We start from the raw sequence: 26,642 nt of genomic DNA, 5'->3' as shown, positions 1-26,642 counted from the left end.
CATGTGAGCTCAGCATGGGTCTGCAGGAGTTCGACAATGGACTCTCACCTGGGACTGACACAGAGAGGCAGGGCCAGAAATGGATTCCATAGCATCTTGGCCGGCTGATTATGCTGGCTCGGCAAGCATGGACTATGTTCCAGTTGCCTAATAAACCTTGCTCTGTTTGGAAAAAGCTGCCAGGTGTCACTGACGATACTTAGAGCCCTTCAGATTTCTGGCTAGATGCTCTATATCCATGGACCATGTTTGCGGATCGATGTGGGTACCAATTTTATATCCATGCAGGGCTCTACCAATACTTGCCGAGGTGCATTGGTCCCTGAAGAGAGTCAAAGTCTCTATCCAGGCGTCTCTCTCACTTGGGCTCACTGGGCAGAGCTCACGGTGTGAAACAGGCGTGTGGGAGCACAGAGGCTTGGTCTCAGAGGCATTGAGACCACATAGCCTACCCTTAAGGAAGAGGGAGGCCCCTTAGGGGCTGGCACACAGAAGGGGTTCCTCTAAAGCATTATTTAAATGCTGGGGCATAGTACAGATCCTTTGGATGTATGACATAAGGTGAATCATATTTCCAGATACAAGCGTATTATGTGTATCAGTTCTCCTTTTGCTCAGCACAGGTTTTTGCAAAAAGGAATCCTGGGGTATATTAATTACAACTTCCAGACAAGGCCACGTGATACAAGTGAACGGGTCCAGCAAAGCTCTGAGATGCATGCTGAACATGTACATTATAGGTGTGGTCTGCTTAATGGGGGCTCTGGACTAAAGGTCAGGAGAAGCAGGTGCTATTCCTAGCTCTGCCACTTACCTGCTGTACAGCCTTGGATAAGTCACTTCACCGCTCTGGGCCTGTTTTCCCTCCCACCCTTTCTCTGTCTTGTCTCTAACCGACAGGGATTGTCTCTTATATGTAGATGTACAGCGCCTAGCGCCACAGGGTCCTGATCCTACTGTAATATGAATGATCAACTCTTAAAATCAATGGGATTTCTCTTGTTCTCAAAGTTAAATGTGCTTTGCTGTTTTTCTGGGTAGGGGTCCATAGCACATGTGAAGCACTTGTTCTCAAATAGTCAAATAGCATCTTACTCTGTAAGCGTTCGAGGACGAGGGTACTACTCCATGAGGGTAAAGATACCACAGTCCATTAAAGAATTGATCTCAGTGGAATAAAAGCTCATTTACAACAGGGTGAATGTAACTCAGACTCTACGTCCAATCCTGCCGTCTGTGCCCTATGCCCACTCCTACACTCTGCTCCTGGCTAAAACGGCTGATTCATTTCCCTGTAGGAAAACTGTATACCTGTGGATGTGGAGACGGTCTTGGAATGACAGATAGTGAGGAAATGAGAGCCGCTCACCGCCCAATGTTTCTGAATGCAGAGAAAGTCCTGAAGGATGCAAACAGAGCAAACATAAATACCCCGACTGCTGGCATGTAAAAGATCCACTGGTTTGCTCATAACCTTTATGGCAAAGTATCTTGTTCTCCTCAGCAGGCCCAGTTCTTTTTAGCCGTGGAGACACAGGTTTGGGAAGGCAGTCCGTCTAGGTGACACAGGGTCAGGCTATACATTTCCACAGTCAGTCTCTTGTGCCTGTTCTCCTTTCCCCTCTGGAAGGGGATGCAGCCTCCCTTCCTGGAAAGGTTCAGTGTCTTGCTGAAGGAGCTAGCAAGTATCCGCACTCACACTGCTATCCCTTCCTAACAGGGGAGAATTTAAAAAGGTCTCAAGCCGTTGGAGTCAGCTGAACCTAATTGGTTCTCTAGCAACCCCTTTTCAGCTAAACCTTATTAACCTGTGGTTAACTCTTCTCAATAGATAGGGAGGGGCCTTTTAACCTTCTGGGACTGATTATTACCCCCAGCCCTACTTTGTAGCTGTTTGTCCTGGGTTTACCACCACACCTTGTATAGTTATTTTTGCAGTTTCTGAGAATTGGGGTAAATGTGTGACAGGAAATGTGTGGATTTGCTTCTGAGCTAATGGCTGATGGGTTTCAACCAATTGGGTCGGTGGCCAAAGAAGCATCTGCCATTTTGCACCCTTTTGCTCATAGTGCCACAGTGAAGGGGGAGGGCACTTGATTGCACACTAGCACGCCTGGTAGGCATAATTCACCACCTGTGAGACACCACCTGAAGTTGTAGTGCAAACGGGACCCTGGTGTTTTCACCATCCTGCCATGTAACCCTGTTAGAGTGTGAGATGACATGATGGTGGAAACCCCGATCCCTGCTGCCACTGGCACTTTCCCATTGTTACCACCATGTAGCATACAGGGGCCAAAATTGTGCGTGGCCACACTATGCTCCTCCTGGCACCCCCAGCATGCAGGGCGCAGGGTTCAGGCCAGGGTGACACATGCCCAAATAGTCTTGACACAGGCCCACATAGTCCTGTTACTCCCGTAGGCAGGCGAGGTGAGGTGATCCCAAACGGGCCCGTTTCCATTGAAACGGAGCCATTGAATGCACTGTAAACCCTGCATATGATTGAAACCACTTCAAGGCAGGGGGTGAGGCAGGCCCCCAGCACCTGTGTGAACCCTAGAGCTGGCCCTGATCCGTGCGTGCCCCCCAGGCCCTCTAGTGCCATGGTCCCGCCGAGGGAAATAAAAGAACCATCACATTAAGGATACAAGTTGCACTCACCGCCCTGGGGAGGAGGGGGCCGGGGGTTGCATTCAGCGCTCTGGGGTGGATCTATGCGGGAATCGCACCGTGCACCGCACTCCGGGCGGGTGCGGCCGGGGGTTGCGCTCACCGCCCTGGGGGGGGTCTGTGCGGGAATCGCACCGTGTAATGCAGCGCGTGTGCGGGGGGACGGGGGGAGGGATGTTTGCAGTTTGCACACGGCGCCCTGGTGTCTGCGGGGCGAGCCCCGCGCAATGCACTCCGGAGGCCTTTGCACGCAGCTCTGGGCGGGGGCACCCCCGAGCGTTGTGCAAGGCACTCGGCACGGCCGGCTTTGCACGCGGCGCGCGGCTCGGGGCGGGGGCACCCCCGAGCGTCGTGCAATCCCGCAACGCGGCTCGTGCGGCGATAGGAGCCGCCAGCAGCCCCCAGCTCTGTTCGCTGCTTCGGGGCCCGTGTGCACGGCGGGCGGGGGCGGGGGCGGGGGCGGGGGCGGGGGTTGCGCTCGCTCCCACGCCTCCGCCGGGATAAATAGGAGGCGTCGGGCAGCTCCGCTCCCACCCTCGCCGCGCCTCCGCTCCGCTCCGCTCCGCTGGACCGAGCAGCCACCGCAGCCCCCGGGGAGCGATGGATCCCCAGGACTGTCTTTGTGTTGCCGGTGAGTGACTCCTCCCCGCTGCGGGACGCACAGACCCTGCTCCAAGCTGCTGCGGGGGCCTTATGGGGCTCGGCTGCCCCCTCGCTGGGAGACAGCCGCCCTCCGCGCCGGGGCAGGGGAAAGATCCCGCCCCCGGGAGCGGCTCCGGCCTCTGCCTGGGGCTGCTGTGAAATCTCTGCCACTGGAGCCTGCGAACCCACCTCCCCGGCTCCCATGTCCCTCGCTTCTACCTTGGCGCCCTGGCCTGGCTTCTCCAGCGGGGGGAAGCCCATTTTTAGGCCCCTTTCCAATCTATTTTCATGGCGTGGGGAAAAGCTTCTGCAGTGACTTTTCTAAGATCCAGGTAAGGGACCAATTCAAAGCCAGGGCTAACCTAGAGGTAACTTCTGCCCAGCAGAGCAGTGGGAAGCAAGTGACTGCGATGAAGCCTGGCGCTGAGGGGGGTAATCCCTTATTTCTTGTCAAGGTCCAGACTCAAGATCAAAGACTAGAATAAGCAGGACAAGTTAATACAAAGCCTTTGTGGTCTGGTTAAAAAAACGCCTGGAGGTTTGGGCCCATGGTCTGTCTATTGACTTTCCCCCTTGTTGGGTTTTTTCATGCTGGTGATAAAATTGAGCCCTTGCCTGGTGATCGTCCTCCTGTTTTTAGTCCAGGTGTGATGCTCATTTCCCCTTCCTTTCTCCACCAGGTCGCTCCTGTACCTGTGCTGATTCCTGCAAATGCAAAAAATGCAAGTGCACCTCTTGCAAAAAGAGTGAGTATTTTCCCCCCCTTTTAAAAATGTATGTTTGCCCGCCTTGCTGAGACTGAGACGAATGAGGGTTTGGTCACTGGCTTCCATGGCAGCAGTATGGAAACTGGAATATAGAAGCTAGAATTTCTGGCCCAGATGTAGCATAACAATTCAGCATGGGCTCAACTTTTGTCTGTGGGAGTTGGGGCTCTGCTTTCTGGGCCTGCTGCAAAGCCCATCAAAGGGAAGGTGAGTCTTGCCTTTCATTTCGGTGGGAAGTTGGGAGCAGGCTGCAAGTGCTTTGCTGACTGGGGATGGATTTAAGCATATGCTTTAAAATGAGCAGGTGCTTTGTTGAAGCAGGGCTTCTGTTCTTAAACTGTGTACTTGCTTTGCAAGTGTGGGCCTGAAAGGTGGAATCAGTGTCCTTTCCATAAGTATAATTTGTAAAAACTTCTGTTCTTTCCACCGCAACCAGTTGTTTGCTTTTTGTTCTTTGTACGTAGAGTGTTCTTAAGAAAGCCATTGGGTCAGAAAAAGGATTCTGACCCATATTAAGGTGGGAATGACTCAGGATTGTCAAGTCTTGACTTGTATCTGGCCTTTGTGAGGAATATGTATTAACAGTACAATTGAGAAGTTTTACTATTTTATAAAGTATAGTTCACAGCATGCTTTAGTTCCTTGTCTCATCCATGTTGAACTTACTTAAATTCTTACAGGGGAGGGTGGTGGTTGTTGGTTTTTTTTGTCTGGCATCTCCAATAATCTTGTCTTGATTTTTATCTTTTCAGGTTGTTGCTCCTGTTGCCCAGCTGGATGCAATAATTGTGCCAAGGGCTGTGTCTGCAAAGGTCTAGCATCTGGGAAATGCAGCTGCTGTTCCTAAAATGGCTATTTTCTGTTTTCCTGTAAATATTCTGTATGAAAGGCAAAACAAATTTTGTTTGTAGTGTAGCAATGACTATTTAGTACCTTTCACAGAAATGTCGATTTGAGGTTAAATGAAAATAAAGGCCATGACTGGAGAAATGTAATGCCCGATTTACTCAGCATGTTCATTCAATTTGGTGATTTCCAGCTTGCAAGACTAAACCCCTGTTCAGAGTTTAGTTCTTGCACAGGGTGTTAGCAGCACATCTCATGGGAGCATTAACAAGAGCCCGGAGACTAAAGCTTCACGCATGAGCTGCAGCAGTGACTTGGCTTTGCTTTTGCCAGCAGAGCTTCAGGCAAATGGAGATATATTCAAACACAATATTTCTTTAATGGTGGCTCAGAGTTGTTTTTGCGTCTTGGTAGGAAGGGGAAGCAGCCTAGGAATCGCTGTGTCTAGAACACAGGGCCTAGGTCTGCAAGCTGCTGACCCTCAATTCATTGTGCCAAATTCAGAGGGAGTCCAATGCAGAGACTTTCAGGATTGGAGGAGTGAAGTCCAAACTGCCGTAACATACCTTCATCCTGATTTCTTAACACATATATTGCGTCAACGTGGGGCCTGTCTATACTGCCACTTCCAAATGCATTGATAACCAGCTAGTGACAGGGCTGGCTCACAACATCTTTTGTGTCTACGTAACATGGTTAGTAGTTGCAGCAGCTTACTCTATCCCCCCAGGCTGGAAACATGGCTGTTTTCCTGTAACCAGGACCTAATGCTTTACAATCTCGATAGGCTCCCCTATTCTGCAGGGTAACTGGTCTGGTTAGCCTTTCAGCTCGCTGCACTCGGCCAGGATGTCCCAGACTAGGTTGCTGTAGGTGTTGCTCTGTATGAATGTCCTGTAGGCACTCTATTCACATGACGCCCCGTGGGCAAGCTGCCCAGAATGCAACAATACAAATGCAACCAGCCACAAGGGTAGACATGGACATACAAAGGTTAAGGGAAAATAACTGACTTAGCTCCAGTCACAGACATTAAAAATCTGGGGCTCATTAGAAATTGTACACCTTTAACTGTGTTTGAAGGAACAGTGGCTTAATGGCCCCTAGGTCATCATAGGAGGGCTTGTAGGCTTCCTCGTTGCTTGTCTGGGGCTTGCATCCACCCTGGGGGTTGCACGGAAACCCGTTTGCCAGCAGCGGCACTCCTAAAATAAAATGATCCAGGAAGTAGTTACTGTAGCCAGAGGAAAAGCCATTCCCCAGGCTGGATTTTTACCAATGTGGGAGAAATGACTATGAGAAGGAGAGGGGAGCTAGCTTAGAAATAGTGACCATGTGCAACTGCAAGGAATTGGAGGAGGGAGCAAGGCAGCCCAAGGATATGAGATTTCAGGATGGCAGACTGGGGTATTAAGAAATATAGTGAGGAGGGTGTACTGGAAGAAAGGATAAAAATCTACCACTTTAGAAAATGGCCAGCTGGAGCGTGTGCAGTGCTCAGATGCTCCAGGAATGGGGGCCATAAAAGTACCTAAGTAGAGTTTGAGCCTTGATGCTGCAGCAAAGAAGGCCTATGTCATTTTGGACTCCACATATTGAAGGAGGCTGGGGCCTCCTTTCCCCCTGTGGGGCGCTAGGAATCTCTTGGGAAGCCGCATTGTTGATTGTGGCTTGCATGCTCCCTTCTAAACTGTTAGATTTAAAGATGTTCTCCCATTTCACTTGGCGAGAGTCCATCTCCTAATTGTTGCTACTCAGCAATTCTATAGCCTGGCTGGCCAAGCAAAGTGAGGTCTAACACTCAACTTTGGCATTGCTAGTCTGTTTATCTTCACAACATCCCTGTGAGGGCAGCGCTGAGCTATTATCCCCACCGTATAGATGGGAAACTGAGGCCCAGAGAGACAAAGTGACTAAGGCCTTGTCCCCAATAAAAAAATTAAGTCAACCTAAGTTAGGTCAATGTACAGCCACCACAGTAATTACTGTGATGGTTCATGTCCACACTATGACCCCTTGTCGGTGGCACAATTTAACTGTGTGGGGCATTGTGGGACACTGGAGCCCGCAGCCCAGGGATGTGTGGGTCAGGCTGTCAGCCCTGGGGTGGCCGAGCTCCCACTGTGAGCCCCGTGCAGGACTGACAGCCAACAGGCGATGTAAGTAAGGCAGTGTCTACACACACATTGCGTCAACCTAATGACATCGACCTAAGCACTACGCCTCTCGTGGAGGGGGCGTTATTAAGTCAGTGTAGTAGGAAAGGGATTGATGTTAAAAGTTTCTGTGTCCAGCTAAAGATGCTGCAGTGCTCCCACTTCTGCAGTTTAAGAAAATGATGTCATCAATCTTATCGATATGTGTTAGCTCTGTAGATACATTAAGTGGCTGTTGAAGGGGGAGGGAGATTACGGACTTGCCATGTGGTGGGGGTTGCTTTGGGCTTGTTTTGTGGAGGTGGCAGAACTGCTGGAGTTTTGCATTTCAAAGGTGGTCACCCTACTCGTGGTTGCCCGGGATGATGAAGGAAAAGCCACAACTGACAGGTCAAATGTAAAACCTTTTCAAAAAGTTCCCCGATAGTGGGTGCAATCCTGCAACACCTCAGGCTAATTTTCCAGGGCACTGAGCATCCCCAGTTCCCACTGACTAATATTCAGCCCCAACGTTCCTCTTCTTGATTTCCTCCTATCACCCTCTGGGTGCTCCCTGTGTATTGTGCTCAATAATCCCTTTCCTTCCTTGGGGTTTACACCCTTCAGCTACTAGAAGCATTTCCTCATGCCCACCCATCCTACTTTAGCCATCCCTTCACACAGTACTATGTATTGAACCACATTTCCAGTCTTTCCTCAGAAACCAGACCCCTCCAGCCTCCTGATTAATTTTGTTTCTCTTCTCAGAGCTCCCTCCAATTCTTTACTATCTTTCCAGTACCAAGGGGCTCTGGCCTAAACACAATATTCCACATGGTGTGAGGTAGGGAGCTACGTTCTCCATGTCTGGTAACACGCAGCCCAGTATTGTATTCGTGCCTTACCGTACTGCCAGCTCATATCTAGCATAGTCACCCGGAGGGAGCACCTGGGAGGTTGTAATCTTGAAAGAGCCCGAGGGCTGATAATGTTACCTAGAAGCTAGCCTTTGAGAGGAAGGATGGTGCAATGGTTAAGGGTGCCACTTGGGAGATCTAGGTCTAGTTTTCTGCTCTGCCACAGATTTCCTTAGGCTTGGTCTGAACTACAGTTAGGTGGACGTAAGGCATCTTGTGTCAACCTAACTCTATCAGTGTCAACACTGCAGCGTTGTTCCCGCTGATGTCCCTTGCCCACTACACTGACCTAATAACGCCCCCTCCACGAGAGGCGTAGTGCTTAGGTCGATGTCATTAGGTTGATGCAATGTGTGTGTAGACACCGCCTTACTTACATCGCCTGTTGGCTGTCAGCCCTTCACGGGGCTCTCAGCGGGAGCCTGGCAACCCCAGGGCTGACAGCCTGACCCACACATCCCTGGGCCAGGGGCTCCAGTGTCCCACAATGCCCCACACAGTTAAAGTTGGTGGAAGTGCTCCTGGGGAGAACATGTACCACCGACAGGGGCTCATAGTGTGGACATGAACCATCACGGTAATTACTGTGGTGGCTGTACATTGACCTAATTTAGGTTGACTGAATTTTTTTACTGGGGACAAGGCCTTAGTCACTTTTGTCTCTCTGGGCCTCAGTTTCCCATCTATACAGTGGGGATAATAGCACAGCGCTGCCCTCACAGGGATGTTGTGAAGATAAACAGACTAGCAATGTCAGAGTTGAGTGTTAGACCTCACTTTGCTTGGCCAGTCAGGTTATGGAATTGCTGAGCAGCAAGAATTAGGAGATGGATTCTGGCCAGGTGCAATGGGAGGACATATTAAGATCTAACAGTTTAGAAGGGAGCATGCAAGCAACAATCAACAATATGGCTTCCCAAGAGACTGCTAGTGGCCCAGAGGGGGCAAGGATGCCCTGACCTCCCTCCACATGTGGAGTCCAAAATGACATAGGTCTTCTTTACTGCAGCATCAAGGCTCAAACTCTACTTAGGTACTTTTATGGCCCCCATTACTGGAGCATCTGAGCACTGCACATGCTTTAGCTGGCCATTTTCTAAAGTGGTAGATTTTTATCCTTTCTCCCAGTGCACCCTTCTCACTAGATTTCTTAATTCCCCAATCTGCCATCCTGAAATCTCATATTCTTGTGCTGCCCTGCTCCCTCCTCCAATTCCTTACAGTTGCACATGGTCAGTCTTTCTAAGCTAGCTCCCCTCTTCTTCTCCTCATAGGCATTTCTCCCATGTCGGTAAAAATCCAGCCCTGGGAATGGCTTTTCCTCTGGCTACAGTAACTACTTGCTGGGTCATTTTATTTTAGGAGTCCCACTGCTGACAAAAGGGTACCTGTGCAACCCCCAGGGTGGATGCAAGCCCCAGACAAGCGACCAGGAAGCCTACAAGCCCTCCTATGATGATCTAGGGGCCATTAAGCCACTGTTCCTTCCAACACAGTTAGAGGCGTACAATTTCTAAAGAGCCCCAGGTTTTTAATTTCTGAGACTGGAGCTAAGTCAGCTATTTTCCTTTAACTTTTGTATGTCCATGTCTACCCTTGTGGCTGGTTGCATTTGTATTGTTGCATTCTGGGCAGCTTGCCCACAGGGCCTCATGTGAATAGAGTGCCTACAGGACATACATACAGAGCAACACCTACAGCAACCTAGTCTGGGACATCCTGGCCTAGTGCAGCAAGCTGAAAGGCTAGCCAGACCAGTTACCCCTGCAGAGTTGGGGAGCCTATCTAGACTGTAAAGCATTGGGTCCTGCTTACAGGAAAACAGCCAGGTTCCCAGCCTGGGGGGATAGAGTAAGCTGCTGCAACTACTAACCATGTTACGTAGACACAAAAGATGTTCTGAGCCAGCCCTGTCACTAGCTGGTTATCAATGCATTTGGAAGTGGCAGTGTAGACTGTGGGAGATGGAGACTATCAAATGTTCTAAGGAAGAATTTGTCAATGGAAGATATCAGAATTTGGCAGAGCATAAAGCTACCCCACGGGTCATGAGTAACGAAGTAAAGAAGATCATAAACGTTGGGAATTTGGCTACACTACAAAGCTAATGGCATGAGAAGCGACTTCTAGTTTCCAGCACAGCAGAATAATGAAACACTAAGATAAGGACATTGGATAATGAATTGTAAAAAGGATAAACAACTATCGTATATATATGACTGTATAATCAGAAATAAAATGCTTTTACCAGCAACTGTCTCAGTTGTGCTGCAAGCCAGCCTGCTAACAGCGACACACCCCCATATTTAAAAATCACGCAGGGTATGGGCTAATCCTTTGCCCTCTTCTTGGATCGTCTAAGAACGGCATTGGATAGGGCCCCTAATTTAACACCAGAAGCCCGATCGGCGCTAGGATTAGATTTAGCTCTTCAAAATGCTAATCCCACGTGTAAGAAGATTTTGGTGACTTTGCCAAAATCAGCCTCCCTAGTCGATATGATTGAAGCCTGCACTCGTGCCCCCTTGGTGGAGGAGGAGGATAAGGCAAAGATTCATGCACGCGCCTTGGCGGTAGCCTTGAACACCTCCAAGCCGAATTGGCGAAAGGGAAGGGAGGGGGCGTGTTATCAGTGTGGTATGATGGGTCATTTAAAACGAAACTGCCCAAAGAGAAGGGCACAAACGCAAAGCGGCTCACCCCCTGCCCCTTTTCCTGGGACCTGTAATCGATGTGAAAAATTCAGCCACAGGGCCACGGAATGCCGCTCTCGGTTTAAGAAGGATGGAACCCCATTGCAGGGGGTGGGAAACGCCTCGCGGAGCACCAACCAGCAGGGCGTGAGGATAAACAATACTCCGGCTGCTTGGATGGCCTCCGCGGGGCAACCGCCGGCAGTGCCGGAGTTGATTTGGCCACCGCCACCGACTTTACATTAGAGAATGATGAAGTAAAACTTGTCCCTTCCGTGGCCTCTGGACCGCTGGGGCATGGGCTAAGTGTGTTATTGATTGGCAGATCATCTTCTTCCCTTAGGGGGCTCTTTGTGCTTCCTGGGCTGATTGATGCTGATTACACAGGAAACATAGGAATTATGGTAGGGGCACTTTGCCTGCCCATTATGATTATGGCCGGAACGAAAATTGCACAGCTAATACCTTTCTGTGCGACTGTTCCCTCTGCATTACCTCAGGTGAGAGGGACCAGTGGGTTTGGGTCCTCAGACTCTACGCCACTGACGACAGCATTTGTTCTATCAATCGGAAGGGACCGTCCTACGCGTGTAGTTCAATTCAGAGGCCAAGATGGCTTTTCCTTTGAGCACCGAGTTCTTATTGATACAGGAGCGGATGTTACGGTGTTGCCCCTGCATGCATGGCCATCGACATGGCCACTGCAGCCAGTAACCACACCCCTTCAGGGTATCGGTGGGCAACGTAATCCCATGTTGAGTGAATTCTTTATTAACATTACTGATGTCACTGACCATACATTGATGGGGTCGGTTCGCCCTTATCTTGTTGATACAACTATTTGGTTATTGGGGAGAGATTGTTTAAGTCAGTGGGGAGTCACGATTAGCTCTCCGCCTTTCTAGTAGCGGCCACTGAGGAGCGGCCAACCCTTGCCTTATCCTGGCGTTCTGATGAGCCGATCTGGGTTGTTCAGTGGCCGCTGCCAACAATTAAGCTTGTCGCGTTAACGGAATTGGTGGCTGAACAAGTAAATCTCGGCCATCTGGAACCTTCCGTTAGTCCATGGAATACGCCTGTATTCACTATTCTTAAAAAATCAGGGAAATGGCATTTATTGCAGGACTTACGTGCCATTAACGCCATCATAGTCGATATGGGCTCCTTACAACCTGGCCTACCTGCCCCGTCTATGCTCCCATCTGAATGGCCGTTACTTATTATTGACTTAAAGGATTGTTATTTTACCATTCCTTTGCACCCAAATGACAGAGAACGCTTTGCCTTCTCTGTCCCGACAGTAAACCATGAGGCTCCTGCCCTTTGATACCAATGGAAGGTTTTGCCTCAAGGAATGAAAAATTCACCCACAATCTGTCAACTTTTTGTTGCATGGGCTATTCACCCTATTCGAACAAGGTATCCCCACTGGAAAATATATCATTATATGGATGATCTTTTGTTTGCGGCTCCTACAGCCTTTGAACCCTCTGTTATTGCATTGATTACTTCCCAATTAGCACAAGCAGGTCTTGTAGTGCCCCGGAAAAGGTTCAAACCCAACCTCCCTTTTTATATTTGGGTCTTCAGGTTACTGATCGTACAGTACGTCCTCAACATTTGACATTTTCACCTCATGTCCAGACACTATATGATGCTCAGAAATTACTGGGTGAACTTCAGTGGCTTCGCCCACTTTGTGGTATCACAAATCATGATATAGCCCCTCTCCTTCCTCTTTTACAAGGGGGGAGAAGTCCCGGGGATAAACGACAATTATCAGTACAACAGCGGGAGGCATTACAACAAATTGGTCAAAAGGTTGGAAATGGTTATTCGGGCAGATACAAAGAAAATCTGCCCTTTGTGGTAGCAGTTTTTAGTTTGGATTCAGTATTGGAAGCATTGTTATTTCAATGGGATGAAACGGATAGAGATTCGTTAATAGGGTTAGAATGGATATTTCCACCCTGTAAAAATATACGGACGGTGACTTCCAGAGTTGAAGCTATAGCTATGTTAATAATGCAAGCACGAAAAAGAGTAACTACCATGACAGGGACTGATCCGCACCAGATTTTGTTACCCTTTTCCAAAATGGTTATTACACAGTTGTTGATGCATGATACTATGTTCGCCATTGCCTTAGCTGATTATCAAGGCCAATTGAGCTGTCACTACCCGCCCCACCGTCTCTTTTCCTCCCCTCCGCAACTAGAGAGACACCTTATGAAGCAGGAAAGACCGGTAAAAGGAATAACGGTGTTCACTGATGCGGCGGGACGAACGGGAACCGCGGGGATGGTATGGTGGGATGGTTGTGTTTGGGCCCATAAAAAGATTATTAGTGAAGGATCAGTGCAGATACTAGAACTTTTGGCCATACTTATGGCCTTTGAAAATTGGAGCAAAGAACCACTCAATGTTATAAGTGATTCCAAGTATGCTGTGGGCTTGGTGAATAAGTTGGAGAGAGCGATGCTTGGAAGAATTCACAACCCTAGATTACAACAAATACTTTTGCGTCTTTGGCATCGACTTGATGGGAGAAGGGACAGATATTTTGTGGGGCATTTAAGAAGCCACACGGGCCTACCGGGATACTTAAGTATAGGGAATGAGCAAGCAGACACTCTAGTAGGATCCGTGGTGGTACCGAATCAATTTGAGCAAGCCCGTCTATCTCATGAGTTCTTCCATCAGTCGGCAAGAGCTCTTATTCGACAATTTTCCCTACCCATGTCTCAGACCCGGAGTATTGTGGCCTCATGCTCAGAATGTAATAAACTAGCCCCTGCTTTTCCTATTGGGGTCAATCCCCGAGGCTTAGAAGCATTAATATTATGGCAATCAGATGTTACTCAATATAATCCGTTTGGAAAACAGAAATATGTTCATGTATCTATAGATACGTTCTCTGGGGCTATATGGGCCACGCCCCATGCTTCCACCAGTAGTAAGGATGTAATCAAACATTGGCAGGCATGTTTTGCAGCACTAGGTGTGCCAAAAACAATAAAAACAGACAATGGAGCTGGGTATATCGCTAGGCGTATGCAAGCCTTTTTGCAATTGTGGGGAGTAAACCATAAAACAGGGGTGCCGGGGAACTCTACAGGCCAGGCCATTGTTGAGCGCACTCATGCTACTTTAAAAGGAATGTTAGATAAGCAATCACGATGTGGGGAGGATGCTATACTGCAGACTCCCGCTGGGCGACTAGCGAAGGCTTATATATGTATTGAACTGGCTCCAACCTATTAACGCTGTTGATAACAGTAATAATGTTCCAATACAAAAGCATTTAGGGGGTACAGGGATGGAAAAGGAGCAGGAAAAACCAAAGGTAAAGTGGTTTGATTATGCCTCTCAACAGTGGAAAGGGCCGGTACCGTTATTAACCTGGGGTCGGGGTTATGCTTGTGTCTCCCTTGACGCAGGTCCTCGGTGGATACCCGCAAAGTGGGTCCGGCCGTGTATTACAGAATCAACGAAGGATGAAACTACTGCTTCTATGGATAATCCTATGTCTGCTATGGCTAGCCTCTTCTCTGCTTACACGCATTGATCCCCGTCAGAACGTATGGGTCACCTGGGCGAATCAGACAGGGCAATCTTCATTTTGTTTATCTATGGCAACACCCGCGGACCCTTTTAGTACGTGCCTTATAGGTTATCCGAGTATAGATTTAAATGGATATCGAGGGTATGTTAGCAATGATAGTGTCCTTCGCTCAAGTGATTTTAATGATACTAATATTAATAATACTTGCTATCGATTATATAATGGGACACCAGGGCAACAGTGCCCGGGGGTTGCTTGGAGTTTATTGCAAGGAACGCTAATAAATTTATTAAATCAATCACCACTTAACCCACCCCAAGAACTCACATTATTAGGATCCTTACCCGCAACAATAAACGATACTCATAATCATTCAATGGGGTGCAGTGAATTAGGTGGACAATTTCATGTATTGTATTCTCAATATGGGTGGAAAATGAATGCTTCTATGTTTTCTAATATGCAAAATATTACGCCAATTGCCTCCTTTGTGGCGGGAAATTATTGTCAGCAAGGAGGGGCCAACCTAGGCTTACAATTGCCACAAAAGGGTATATGGAATAATGGATCAGCAAAGGCATTACCACCCGGGACCTTTCTTATTTGCGGAAACCGCGCATGGCAGGGTATCCCTAGTTTTCCCATGGGAGGGCCATGTTATTTAGGCCGCTTGACACTGTATGCGCCTAACCGTAATATGATTAAACACCAAAGCCATCGCACTAGGCGAGCATTGGAGGACTTTACCCCTGATTGTAAGGATACAATAACCTTTTGGGATACTCCTTCAAAAATATTTGCGGCATTTCTTGCCCCGGTGTCGCTAGTGTAAAGAGTTTAGTTGATTTAGAGAAATTGGCTTGTTGGAGTATTAAGCAATTTAATCTAACCTCAGAAATATTAACTGCTTTATTAATGGATGTAGATAGTATTCGTCATGCGGTATTACAAAATCGTGCTGCAATTGATTTTTTGTTGTTAGCCCATGGGCATGGATGTGAGGATTTTGAAGGTATGTGCTGTTTTAAATTTGTCTGACCATTCTCATTCCATCCATGAATTACTAGCATGGTTAGAACAAAATCTTCATAAATTAACAAAGGTTAAGGTTGTTAGACAACAAAGGTTGTCTAAATTTGGATGGCCCGGCTGTGTAACTTCATTGTTGCATATTATAATAATAATGGGATTTGGTATTTGTATTTTTGCTTATGTGGTCCTTGTATAATCCAATGTATGCGTTGGGCTATATCTCGCATGGTTTCTGCTGCCTTTAAAAAAAAACAAAAAGGGGGAGGTGTGGGAGATGGAGACTATCAAATGTTCTAAGGAAGAATTTGTCAATGGAAGATATCAGAATTTGGCAGAGCATAAAGCTACCCCACGGGTCATGAGTAATGAAGTAAACAAGATTATAAACGTTGGGAATTCGGCTACACTACAAAGCTAATAACATGAGAAGCGACTTCTAGTTTCCAGCACAGCAGAATAATGAAACACTAAGATAAGGACATTGGATAATGAATTGTAAAAAGGATAAACAACTATTGTATATATATGACTGTATAATCAGAAATAAAATGCTTTTACCAGCAACTGTCTCAGTTGTGCTGCAAGCCAGCTTGCTAACAGTGACAGTAGACAGGCCCCACAGTGATGCAATACATGTGTTAAGAAATCAGGATGAAGCTATGTTACGGCAGTTTAGACTTGACTCCTCCCATCCCGAAAGTCTCTGCATTGGACTCCCCTCTGAATTTGGCACAATGAATTGAGGGTCAGCAGCTTGCGGACCTAGGCCCTGTGTTCTAGACACAGCGATTCCTAGGCTGCTTACCTTTCCTACCAAGACGCAAAAACAACTCTGAGCCACCACTAAAGATATATTGTGCTTGAAAACATCTCCTTTTGCCTGAAGCTCTGCTGGCAAAAGCAAAGCCAAGCCACTGCTGCAGCTGATGCGTGAAGCTTTAGTCTCTGGGCTCTTGTTAATACTCCCATGAGATGTGCTGCTAACACCCTGTGCAAGAACTAAACTCTGAACAGGGGTTTAGTCTTGCAAGCTGGAAATCACCAAATTGAATGAACATGCTGAGTAAATCGGGCATTACATTTCTCCAGTCATGGCCTTTATTTTCATTTAACCTCAAATCGACATTTCTGTGAAAGGTACAAAATAGTCATTGCTACACTACAAACAAAATTAGTTTTGCCTTTCATACAGAATATTTACAGGAGAACAGAAAATAGCCATTTTAGGAACAGCAGCTGCATTTCCTCAATGCTAGACCTTTGCAGACACAGCCCTTGGCACAATTATTGCATCCAGCTGGGCAACAGGAGCAACAACCTGAAAAGATAAAAATCAAGACAAGATTATTGGAGATGCCAGACAAAAAACCAACAACAACCACCCTCCCCTGTAAGAATTTAAGGAAGATCAACGTGCATGAGACAAGGAGCAAAAGCATGCTGTGAACTATACTTTATAAAATAGTAAAAACATCTCAGTTGTACTGTTAATACATATTCCTCACAAAGGCCACATACAAGTCAAGACTGGACAATCCTGAGTCATTCCCACCTTAATATAGGTCAAATCCTTTATCTGACCCAACGGCTTTCTTATGAACACTCTACGTACAAAAAAAGAAACTGGTTGGCAGTGGAAAGAACAGAAGTTTTTACAAATTATACTTATGGAAAGGACACTGATTCCACCTTTCAGGCCCACACTTGGAAAGCAAGTATACAGTTTAAGAACAGAAGCCCTGCTTCAACAAAGCACCTGCTCATTTCAAAGCATATGCTTAAATCTATCCCCAGTCAGCAAAGCACTTGCAGCCTGCTCCCAACTTCCCACCGAAATGAAAGGCAAGACTCACCTTCCCTTTGATGGGCTTTGCAGCAGGCCCAGAAAGCAGAGCCCCAACTCCCACAGACAAAAGTTGAGCCCACGCTTAATTGTTATGCTACATCTGGGCCAGAAATTCTAGCTTCTATATTCCAGTCTCCATACTGCTGCCATGGAAGCCAGTGACCAAACCCTCATTCGTCTCAGTCTCAGCAAGGCGGGCAACAAACATTTTTAAAAGGGGGGGAAAATACTCACTCTTTTTGCAAGAGGTGCACTTGCAATTTTTGCATTTGCAGGAATCAGCACAGGTACAGGAGCGACCTGGTGGAGAAAGAAAGGGGAAATGAGCATCACAGCTGGACTAAAAACAGGAGGACGATCACCAGGCAAGGGCACAATTTTATCACCAGCATGAAATAACCCAACAAGGGGGAAAGTCAATAGACAGACCATGGGCCCAAACCTCCAGGCGTTTTTTTAACCAAACCACAAAGGCTTTGTATTAACTTGTCCTGCTTATTCTAGTCTTTTATCTTGAGTCTGGACCTTGACAAGAAATAAGGGATTACCCCCCTCAGCGCCAGGTTTCATCGCAGTCACTTGCTTCCCACTGCTCTGCTGGGCAGAAGTTACCTCTAGGTTAGCCCTGGCTTTGAATTGGTCCCTTACCTGGATCTTAGAAAAGTCACTGCAGAAGCTTTTCCCCACGCCATGAAAATAGATTGGAAAGGGGCCTAAAAATGGGCTTCCCCCCGCTGGAGAAGCCAGGCCAGGGCGCCAAGGTAGAAGCGAGGGACATGGGAGCCGGGGAGGTGGGTTCGCAGGCTCCAGTGGCAGAGATTTCACAGCAGCCCCAGGCAGAGGCCGGAGCCGCTCCCGGGGGCGGGATCTTTCCCCTGCCCCGGCGCGGAGGGCGGCTGTCTCCCAGCGAGGGGGCAGCCGAGCCCCATAAGGCCCCCGCAGCAGCTTGGAGCAGGGTCTGTGCGTCCCGCAGCGGGGAGGAGTCACTCACCGGCAACACAAAGACAGTCCTGGGGATCCATCGCTCCCCGGGGGCTGCGGTGGCTGCTCGGTCCAGCGGAGCGGAGCGGAGCGGAGGCGCGGCGAGGGTGGGAGCGGAGCTGCCCGACGCCTCCTATTTATCCCGGCGGAGGCGTGGGAGCGAGCGCAACCCCCGCCCCCGCCCGCCGTGCACACGGGCCCCGAAGCAGCGAACAGAGCTGGGGGCTGCTGGCGGCTCCTATCGCCGCACGAGCCGCGTTGCGGGATTGCACGACGCTCGGGGGTGCCCCCGCCCCGAGCCGCGCGCCGCGTGCAAAGCCGGCCGTGCCGAGTGCCTTGCACAACGCTCGGGGGTGCCCCCGCCCAGAGCTGCGTGCAAAGGCCTCCGGAGTGCATTGCGCGGGGCTCGCCCCGCAGACACCAGGGCGCCGTGTGCAAACTGCAAACATCCCTCCCCCCGTCCCCCCGCACACGCGCTGCATTACACGGTGCGATTCCCGCACAGACCCCCCCCCAGAGCGGTGAGCGCAACCCCCGGCCCCACTCGCCCGCAGTGCGGTGCACGGTGCGATTCCTGCATAGATCCACCCCAGAGCGCTGAATGCAACCCCCGGCCCCCTCCTCCCCAGGGCGGTGAGTGCAACTTGTATCCTTAATGTGATGGTTCTTTTATTTCCCTCGGCGGGACCATGGCACTTGAGGGCCTGGGGGGCACGCACGGATCAGGGCCAGCTCTAGGGTTCACACAGGTGCTGGGGGCCTGCCTCACCCCCTGCCTTGAAGTGGTTTCAATCATATGCGGGGTTTACAGTGCATTCAATGACTCTCAGCCCCCCTGATTTCGTGCTGGCCGAAGCTGTGTCTGCGGTAGGAAACGGGCCCGTTTGGGATCACCTCACCCGGCCTGCCTACGGGAGTAACAGGACTATGTGGGCCTGTGTCAAGACTATATGGGCCTGTGTCACGCTGGCCTGAACCCTGCGCCCTGCATGCTGGGGGTGCCAGGAGGAGAATAGTGTGGCCACGCACAATTTTGGCCCCTGTATGCCACATGGTGGTAACAATGGGAAAGTGCCAGGGTCCAGGCTCCCGGAGAGACCCAAGAACAGCCGGTATCATGGCCCCGCCTCTACCGGGGTTGCGGGAGACGCTGCGTTTCGCTTCCCCCACCCCAGAGGCAAGAGTGACCCCCCCAGAGGTGGGTGCGACACACGAGTGAACCCCACAGGTGGGAGCGACACGCGAGTGACCCCCCTAAGTAGGGTGCCACACTCGAGTTGTAGAACTGATCAATGAAATTGTTTTTAATTGTTCACTTTATTAATATAACTTCATAAGTAAAGTTTATGAATAAAACTACATTCATTCATAAAACCAGGTACCCCAATAACTGGCTAATTGAGTTTCACTTTCAATCCAATTGCTGTTTAAATGACTGAAACTTGCACTGCTTCAACATTGTAACTTTGTGCTGCCAACGTGGAAGGACATCTGTGCCCAACAGAGACCCAGCTCTTCCTTGTGCCCGGCTTTCCTGGCCAGTTGGCCACCACAAGCTACGAACCCAAACCACGAACTCAAGCTACATTCAGGACAGGTAATTATACAGCACTGCAGAACATCTGGGGCGGGGGTGTGTGTGTGTGTATACAGACATAGGTATTAGATATTAGTTATTGGTCATAAATCAAATTGTGTTATAATAAACGTGACAGCTTTTCTTGTCCCCTGAAATGATCCTGTGCAGTTTTGTCTGTGTAACAGAGTGACCTCCCCGAGGTGGGTGCAATACGTGAGTAACTCCCCCAGAGGATGGTGAGATACACTAGTGACCCCCCCCGAGGTAGGTGTGATACATGAGTGACCCCCCCCAGAGGTGGTACGATACACGACTGAACCCCCTCGAGGTGAGTGCGATACGCGAGTGAACCTCCCCAGGTGGGTGCGATACAAGAGTAACTCCCCTAGAGGATGATGCGATATACCAGTGACCCCCACTGAGGTGGGTGCAATATGCGAGTGACCCCCCAGAGGTGGGTGCGATACACCAGTAACACGCCCCAGAAATGGGTTTGATACACGAGTGACCCCCGCAGAGGTGGGTTGAGAGTGCGGGGCGAGTGAGGGCAGGTGGTGGCTGGGCAGTGGGAACTCATACTTACCTGGCAGGGGAGATACCACGATCACGAAAGTGGTTTTCCCAGGATGAGGCTCATCCATTGCACTGAGGGTGTGCTGACCCCTGCGATTTCCCCAAATGCGGGAAACTCAACTGCACCATTTGTGGTAGTGGGGGACTGCATTCACGCTCCCCCCTGACACGCGGTCAAAGGCAGAGAGAAAAGCTCGGGGAGGATTGTTCAGAGCGCGCTAGGTTTTACCCACAGCTTTGTCCCACAGATTAATGCTTTCACCTTAAGAACAAATGTGCTTGCTTAGAAAGAGCTGTGTGGTAACTTATAACTATAGGCAATTACACTGTGTATCGCCTCTGGAGACAAAGCAGAGAGTAGCCTGGGTTGCTGGGGCATTCACAGTATAGGCAGTGGACTGTGCCTGGAAAAACCCTGATCAGAAGGGAGAGAGACACTCGAGAGGCGAAAGCTGAGGAGACGGTGCCCTTGCTGGACCACGAGTGAGGAATATACTGTAACCATTGAACAGGTTTCAGAGTAGCAGCCGTGTTAGTCTGTATTTGCAAACAGAAAAGGAGGACTTGTGGCATCTTAGAGACTAACAAATTTATTTGAGCATAAGCTTTCGTGAGCTATATCCGGTGAAGTGAGCTGTAGCTCATGAAAGCTTATGCTTAAATAAATTTGTCAGTCTATAAGGTGCCACAAGTACTCCTTTTCTTTTAACCATTAAACACTAACTCTGAATAACCCCACGCAGGCAGTGTCTGCCTTACTCCCTGAAGCCCAACGGTCGATATCCCTAATACATGTTTATCCTAACTAGTGGAACCTACACCCATTGTGTTACACTAGCCTATTTACAGGTTTCAGAGGAGCAGCCCTGTTAGTCTGTATTTGCAAAAAGAAAAGGAGGACTTGTGGCACCTTAGAGACTAAGAAATTTATTAGAGCATAAGCTTTAGTGAGCTACAGCTCACTTCATCGGATGCATTTTGGCAGTTATGGTGACTTAAGATTCTTTTTCACCCTTTCTCTTCGTTCCCTTCTTGTCTGATGTCTGGCATTTAGGCTAAGCCCTTTCGACTTCTGATGGCAATTCCCACATAGCGAGTTTTCTCCGTTAGTCTTTCCCATTTTGGGGTGGCTCAATACTCTGACTTTGGGAGAAAAGGTCTGATTTCCTGTTAATCTCCTTGAAACTCTTTGGGAGTGATGTAATTAATCCCTGGTACAATGTGTCTTTTTTCATGTCCTCTGTGTTGTGAATCGCAATCACTGCTTGGGTACCTAAGCAAAAACTTGGATTTTTTTTTCCCTCTCTTCTGTCCAAGCAGAATGAAGTGATGTTCATCAGCAAATATGCACTCAGTGAGCACTGCTGTAGACACTCTTACTACCTGACCTTGCTTAAAGTTCCTGTATGTGGCTGTTAAACACCTTTGGGATGATTACCCATGTGGTTATTTAATGATGTCACACTCACCTTGCTGTAACACGCAAGCTCCTCATTCAGCTGCAGAGAGCTTTGTACACAAGCTGTGATGAAATAGAAACTCTCTGTAATATTTTTATGCTTCATGGGTGCCTCAGTTTCCCTCTGTACTTTGCATCGTTACCCATTGCAGAAGTGTTAAATCTGCTCTTGGGGCATGGCAGGAGAGATGAGGTGTTGGGTCACTGGCCTTGAACGAATGGGTTATTGAAGGGCTGGCTGCAACCAACCCATGCCAATGGAGGGTCCACAAAGACAATGGATGCCCCAAGGAATGAGCAACTGACACCTATCCACAGGAATCTCCGGCAGGCCGAACATGTGAGCTCAGCATGGGTCTGCAGGAGTTCGACAATGGACTCTCACCTGGGACTGACACAGAGAGGCAGGGCCAGAAATGGATTCCATAGCATCTTGGCCGGCTGATTATGCTGGCTTGGTGAGCATGGACTATGTTCCAGTTGCCTAATAAACCTTGCTCTGTTTTGAAAAAGCTGCCGGGTGAACTGCCCATCCTTAGAGCCCTGCAGATTTCTGGCTAGAAATGCCCCACTTTGTAGCTGATTGTCCTGGGTTTACCACCACACCTTGTATAGTTATTTTTGCAGTTTCTGAGAACTGGCGTAAATGTGTGACAGGAAATGTGTGGATTTGCTTCTGAGCTAATGGCTGATGGGTTTCAACCAATTGGGTCGGTGGCCAAAGAAGCATCTGCCATTCTGCACCCTTTTGCTCATAGTGCCACAGTGAAGGGGGAGGGCACTTGATTGCACACTATCACGCCTGGTAGGCATAATTCACCACCAGTGAGGCACCACCGGAAGTTGTAGTGCAAACGGGACCCTGGTGTTTTCACCATCCTGCCATGTAACCCTGTTGCAGCGTGAGATCACTTGATGGTGAAAACCCTGATCCCTGCTGCCACTGGCACTTTCCCATTGTTACCACCATGTGGCATACAGGGGCCAAAATTGTGCGTGGCCACACTATGCTCCTCCTGGCACCCCCAGCATGCAGGGCGCAGAGTTCAAGCCAGGGTGACACAGGCCCACAGAGTCCTGTGGAGATTCTGGGCTGTTACAGCCCCTAGGCAGGCCGGGTGAGGTGATCCCAAACGGGCCCATTTCCTACCGCACACACAGCTTCGGTCAGGAGGAAATCAGGGGGGCTGAGAGTCATTGAATGCACAGTAAACCCTGCATATGATTGAAACCACTTCAAGGCACGGGGTGAGGCAGGCCCCCAGCACCTGTGTGAACCCTAGAGCTGGCCCTGATCCGTGCGTGCCCCCCAGGCCCTCTAGTGCCATGGTCCCGCCGAGGGAAATAAAAGAACCATCACATTAAGGATACAAGTTGCACTCACCGCCCTGGGGTGGAGGGGGCCGGGGGTTGCATTCAGCGCTCTGGGGTGGATCTATGCGGGAATCGCACCGTGCTCCGCACTCCGGGCGGGTGGGGCCGGGGGTTGCGCTCAACGCCCTGGGGGGGGGAGTGTCTGTGCGGGAATCGCACCGTGCACCGCACTCCGGGCGAGTGGGGCCGGGGGTTGCGCTCACCGCCCTGGGGGGGGGGGTCTGTGCGGGAATCGCACCGTGTAATGCAGCGCGTGTGCGGGGGGACGGGGGGAGGGATGTTTGCAGTTTGCACACGGCGCCCTGGTGTCTGCGGGGCGAGCCCCGCGCAATGCACTCCGGAGGCCTTTGCACGCAGCTCTGGGCGGGGGCACCCCCGAGCGTTGTGCAAGGCACTCGGCACGGCCGGCTTTGCACGCGGCGCGCGGCTCGGGGCGGGGGCACCCCCGAGCGTCGTGCAATCCCGCAACGCGGCTCGTGCGGCGATAGGAGCCGCCAGCAGCCCCCAGCTCTGTTCGCTGCTTCGGGGCCCGTGTGCACGGCGGGCGGGGGCGGGGGCGGGGGCGGGGGTTGCGCTCGCTCCCACGCCTCCGCCGGGATAAATAGGAGGCGTCGGGCAGCTCCGCTCCCACCCTCGCCGCGCCTCCGCTCCGCTCCGCTCCGCTGGACCGAGCAGCCACCGCAGCCCCCGGGGAGCGATGGATCCCCAGGACTGTCTTTGTGTTGCCGGTGAGTGACTCCTCCCCGCTGCGGGACGCACAGACCCTGCTCCAAGCTGCTGCGGGGGCCTTATGGGGCTCGGCTGCCCCCTCGCTGGGAGACAGCCGCCCTCCGCGCCGGGGCAGGGGAAAGATCCCGCCCCCGGGAGCGGCTCCGGCCTCTGCCTGGGGCTGCTGTGAAATCTCTGCCACTGGAGCCTGCGAACCCACCTCCCCGGCTCCCATGTCCCTCGCTTCTACCTTGGCGCCCTGGCCTGGCTTCTCCAGCGGGGGGAAGCCCATTTTTAGGCCCCTTTCCAATCTATTTTCATGGCGTGGGGAAAAGCTTCTGCAGTGACTTTTCTAAGATCCAGGTAAGGGACCAATTCAAAGCCAGGGCTAACCTAGAGGTAACTTCTGCCCAGCAGAGCAGTGGGAAGCAAGTGACTGCGATGAAGCCTGGCGCTGAGGGGGGTAATCCCTTATTTCTTGTCAAGGTCCAGACTCAAGATAAAAGACTAGAATAAGCAGGACAAGTTAATACAAAGCCTTTGTGGTCTGGTTAAAAAAACGCCTGGGGGTTTGGGCCCATGGTCTGTCTATTGACTTTCCCCCTTGTTGGGTTTTTTCATGCTGGTGATAAAATTGAGCCCTTGCCTGGTGATAGTTCTCCTGTTTTTAGTCCAGCTGTGATGCTCATTTCCCCTTTCTTTCTCCACCAGGTCGCTCCTGTACCTGTGCTGATTCCTGCAAATGCAAAAATTGCAAGTGTACCTCTTGCAAAAAGAGTGAGTATTTGCCCCCCCTTTTAAAAATGTTTGTTGCCCGCCTTGCTGAGACTGAGACGAATGAGGGTTTGGTCACTGGCTTCCATGGCAGCAGTATGGAGACTGGAATATAGAAGCTAGAATTTCTGGCCCAGATGTAGCATAACAATTAAGCGTGGGCTCAACTTTTGTCTGTGGGAGTTGGGGCTCTGCTTTCTGGGCCTGCTGCAAAGCCCATCAAAGGGAAGGTGAGTCTTGCCTTTCATTTCGGTGGGAAGTTGGGAGCAGGCTGCAAGTGCTTTGCTGACTGGCGATGGATTTAAGCATATGCTTTAAAATGAGCAGGTGCTTTGCTGAAGCAGGGCTTCTGTTCTTAAACTGTATACTTGCTTTCCAAGTGTAGGCCTGAAAGGTGGAATCAGTGTCCTTTCCATAAGTATAATTTGTAAAAACTTCTGTTCTTTCCACCGCAACCATTTGTTTGCATTTTGTTTTTTGTACGTAGAGTGTTCTTAACAAAACTGTTGGGTCAGATAAAGGATTCTGACCTATTTTATAAAGTATAGTTCACAGCATGCTTTCGTTCCTTGTCTCATCCATGTTGAACTTACTTAAATTCTTACAGGGGAGGGTGGTTGTTGTTGTTTTTTTTGTCTGGCATCTCCAATAATCTTGTCTTGATTTTTATCTTTTCAGGTTGTTGCTCCTGTTGCCCAGCTGGATGCAATAATTGTGCCAAGGGTTGTGTCTGCAAAGGTCTAGCATCCGGGAAATGTAGCTGCTGTTCCTAAAATGGCTATTTTCTGTTCTCCTGTAAATATTCTGTATGAAAGGCAAAACTAATTTTGTTTGTAGTGTAGCAATGACTATTTTGTACCTTTCACAGAAATGTCGATTTGAGGTTAAATGAAAATAAAGGCCATGACTGGAGAAATGTAATGCCCGATTTACTCAGCATGTTCATTCAATTTGGTGATTTCCAGCTTGCAAGACTAAACCCCTGTTCAGAGTTTAGTTCTTGCACAGGGTGTTAGCAGCACATCTCATGGGAGCATTAACAAGAGCCCGGAGACTAAAGCTTCATGCATGAGCTGCAGCAGTGATTTGGCTTTGCTTTTGCCAGCAGAGCTTCAGGCAAAAGGAGACGTTTTCAAACACAATATTTCTTCAGTGGTGGCTCAGAGTTGTTTTTGCGTCTTGGTAGGAAGGGGAAGCAGCCTAGGAATCGCTGTGTCTAGAACACAGGGCCTAGGTCTGCAAGCTGCTGACCCTCAATTCATTGTGCCAAATTCAGGGAGAGTCCAATGCAGAGACTTTCAGGATGGGAGGAGTGAAGTCCAAACTGCCGTAACATACCTTCATCCTGATTTCTTAACACATATATTGCGTCAACGTGGGGCCTGTCTATACTGCCACTTCCAAATGCATTGATAACCAGCTAGTGACAGGGCTGGCTCAGAACATCTTTTGTGTCTACGTATCAGGGTTAGTAGCTGCAGCAGCTTACCCTATCCCCCCAGGCTGGAAACATGGCTGTTTTCCTGTAACCAGGCCCCAATGCTTTACAATCACGATAGGCTCCCCAACTCTGCAGGCGTAACTGGTCTGGCTTTCAGCTCGCTGCACTCGGCCAGGCTGTCCCAGACGTGGTTGCTGTAGGTGTTGCTCTGTATGTATGTCCTGTAGGCACTCTATTCACATGAGGCCCCATGGGCAAGCGGCCCAGAATGCAACAATACAAATGCAACCAGCCACAAGGGTAGACATGGACATACAAAGGTTAAGGGAAAATAGCTGACTTAGCTCCAGTCTCAGAAATTAAAAACCTGGGCCTCTTTAGAAATTGTACGTCTCTAACTGTGTTGGAAGGAACAGTGGCTTAATTGTTCCTAGATCATCATAGGAGGGCTTGTAGGCTTCCTGGTCGCTTGTCTGGGGCTTGCAGCCACCTTGGAGGTTGCACGCGTACCCGTTTGTCAGCAGTGGGACTTCTAAAGTAAAATGACCCAGCAAGTAGTTACTGTAGCCAGAGGAAAAGCCATTCCCCGGGCTGGATTTTTACCGACGTGGGAGAAATGACTATGAGAAGGAGAGGG

The 26,642-nt window shown here is 49.6% G+C and overlaps 2 protein-coding genes and 1 non-coding gene across 3 annotated transcripts; 2 read left to right on the top strand and 1 right to left on the bottom strand.

The window, feature by feature from the left end:
- Positions 1-16,345: 16,345 nt before the first annotated feature.
- Positions 16,346-18,253, bottom strand: LOC119852279 (metallothionein-like). Its single transcript, XM_038393445.2, has 3 exons — positions 18,108-18,253; positions 17,351-17,416; positions 16,346-16,588 (listed from the first exon to the last, which is right to left on the bottom strand). The coding sequence occupies exons 1-3, from the start codon at positions 18,136-18,138 to the stop codon at positions 16,494-16,496; spliced, it is 192 nt and encodes a 63-aa protein (XP_038249373.1). The 5' UTR covers positions 18,139-18,253; the 3' UTR covers positions 16,346-16,493.
- Positions 18,254-20,251: 1,998 nt separating this feature from the next.
- Positions 20,252-20,415, top strand: LOC119852365. Its single transcript, XR_005291633.1, has one exon. It is a non-coding gene; the product is annotated as a U1 spliceosomal RNA (small nuclear RNA).
- A 3,160-nt stretch (positions 20,416-23,575) lies between these two features.
- On the top strand, positions 23,576-25,485 carry LOC119851337 (metallothionein-like). The gene is made up of 3 exons (XM_038391030.2): positions 23,576-23,810; positions 24,502-24,567; positions 25,243-25,485. The coding sequence occupies exons 1-3, from the start codon at positions 23,780-23,782 to the stop codon at positions 25,335-25,337; spliced, it is 192 nt and encodes a 63-aa protein (XP_038246958.1). The 5' UTR covers positions 23,576-23,779; the 3' UTR covers positions 25,338-25,485.
- The last annotated feature ends 1,157 nt before the right edge of the window (positions 25,486-26,642 follow it).

The sequence above is a fragment of the Dermochelys coriacea genome, chromosome 2 (genome assembly GCF_009764565.3).
Source record: "Dermochelys coriacea isolate rDerCor1 chromosome 2, rDerCor1.pri.v4, whole genome shotgun sequence".
Lineage (NCBI taxonomy): Eukaryota > Metazoa > Chordata > Testudines > Dermochelyidae > Dermochelys > Dermochelys coriacea.
Note: the sequence above shows the minus strand (reverse complement) of the source record. Positions and strands in the feature narration are given on the sequence as shown.

Bases quoted from the DNA above. Each gene is read 5' to 3' on its own strand.
- LOC119851337 (XM_038391030.2), top strand. From the start codon at position 23,780: ATGGATCCCCAGGACTGTCTTTGTGTTGCCG. The intron at 23,811-24,501 runs GTGAGTGACTCC...TTTCTCCACCAG, and splicing joins GGACTGTCTTTGTGTTGCCG to GTCGCTCCTGTACCTGTGCT. The intron at 24,568-25,242 runs GTGAGTATTTGC...TTATCTTTTCAG, and splicing joins GTGTACCTCTTGCAAAAAGA to GTTGTTGCTCCTGTTGCCCA.
- LOC119852279 (XM_038393445.2), bottom strand. From the start codon at position 18,138: ATGGATCCCCAGGACTGTCTTTGTGTTGCCG. The intron at 17,417-18,107 runs GTGAGTGACTCC...TTTCTCCACCAG, and splicing joins GGACTGTCTTTGTGTTGCCG to GTCGCTCCTGTACCTGTGCT. The intron at 16,589-17,350 runs GTGAGTATTTTC...TTATCTTTTCAG, and splicing joins GTGCACCTCTTGCAAAAAGA to GTTGTTGCTCCTGTTGCCCA.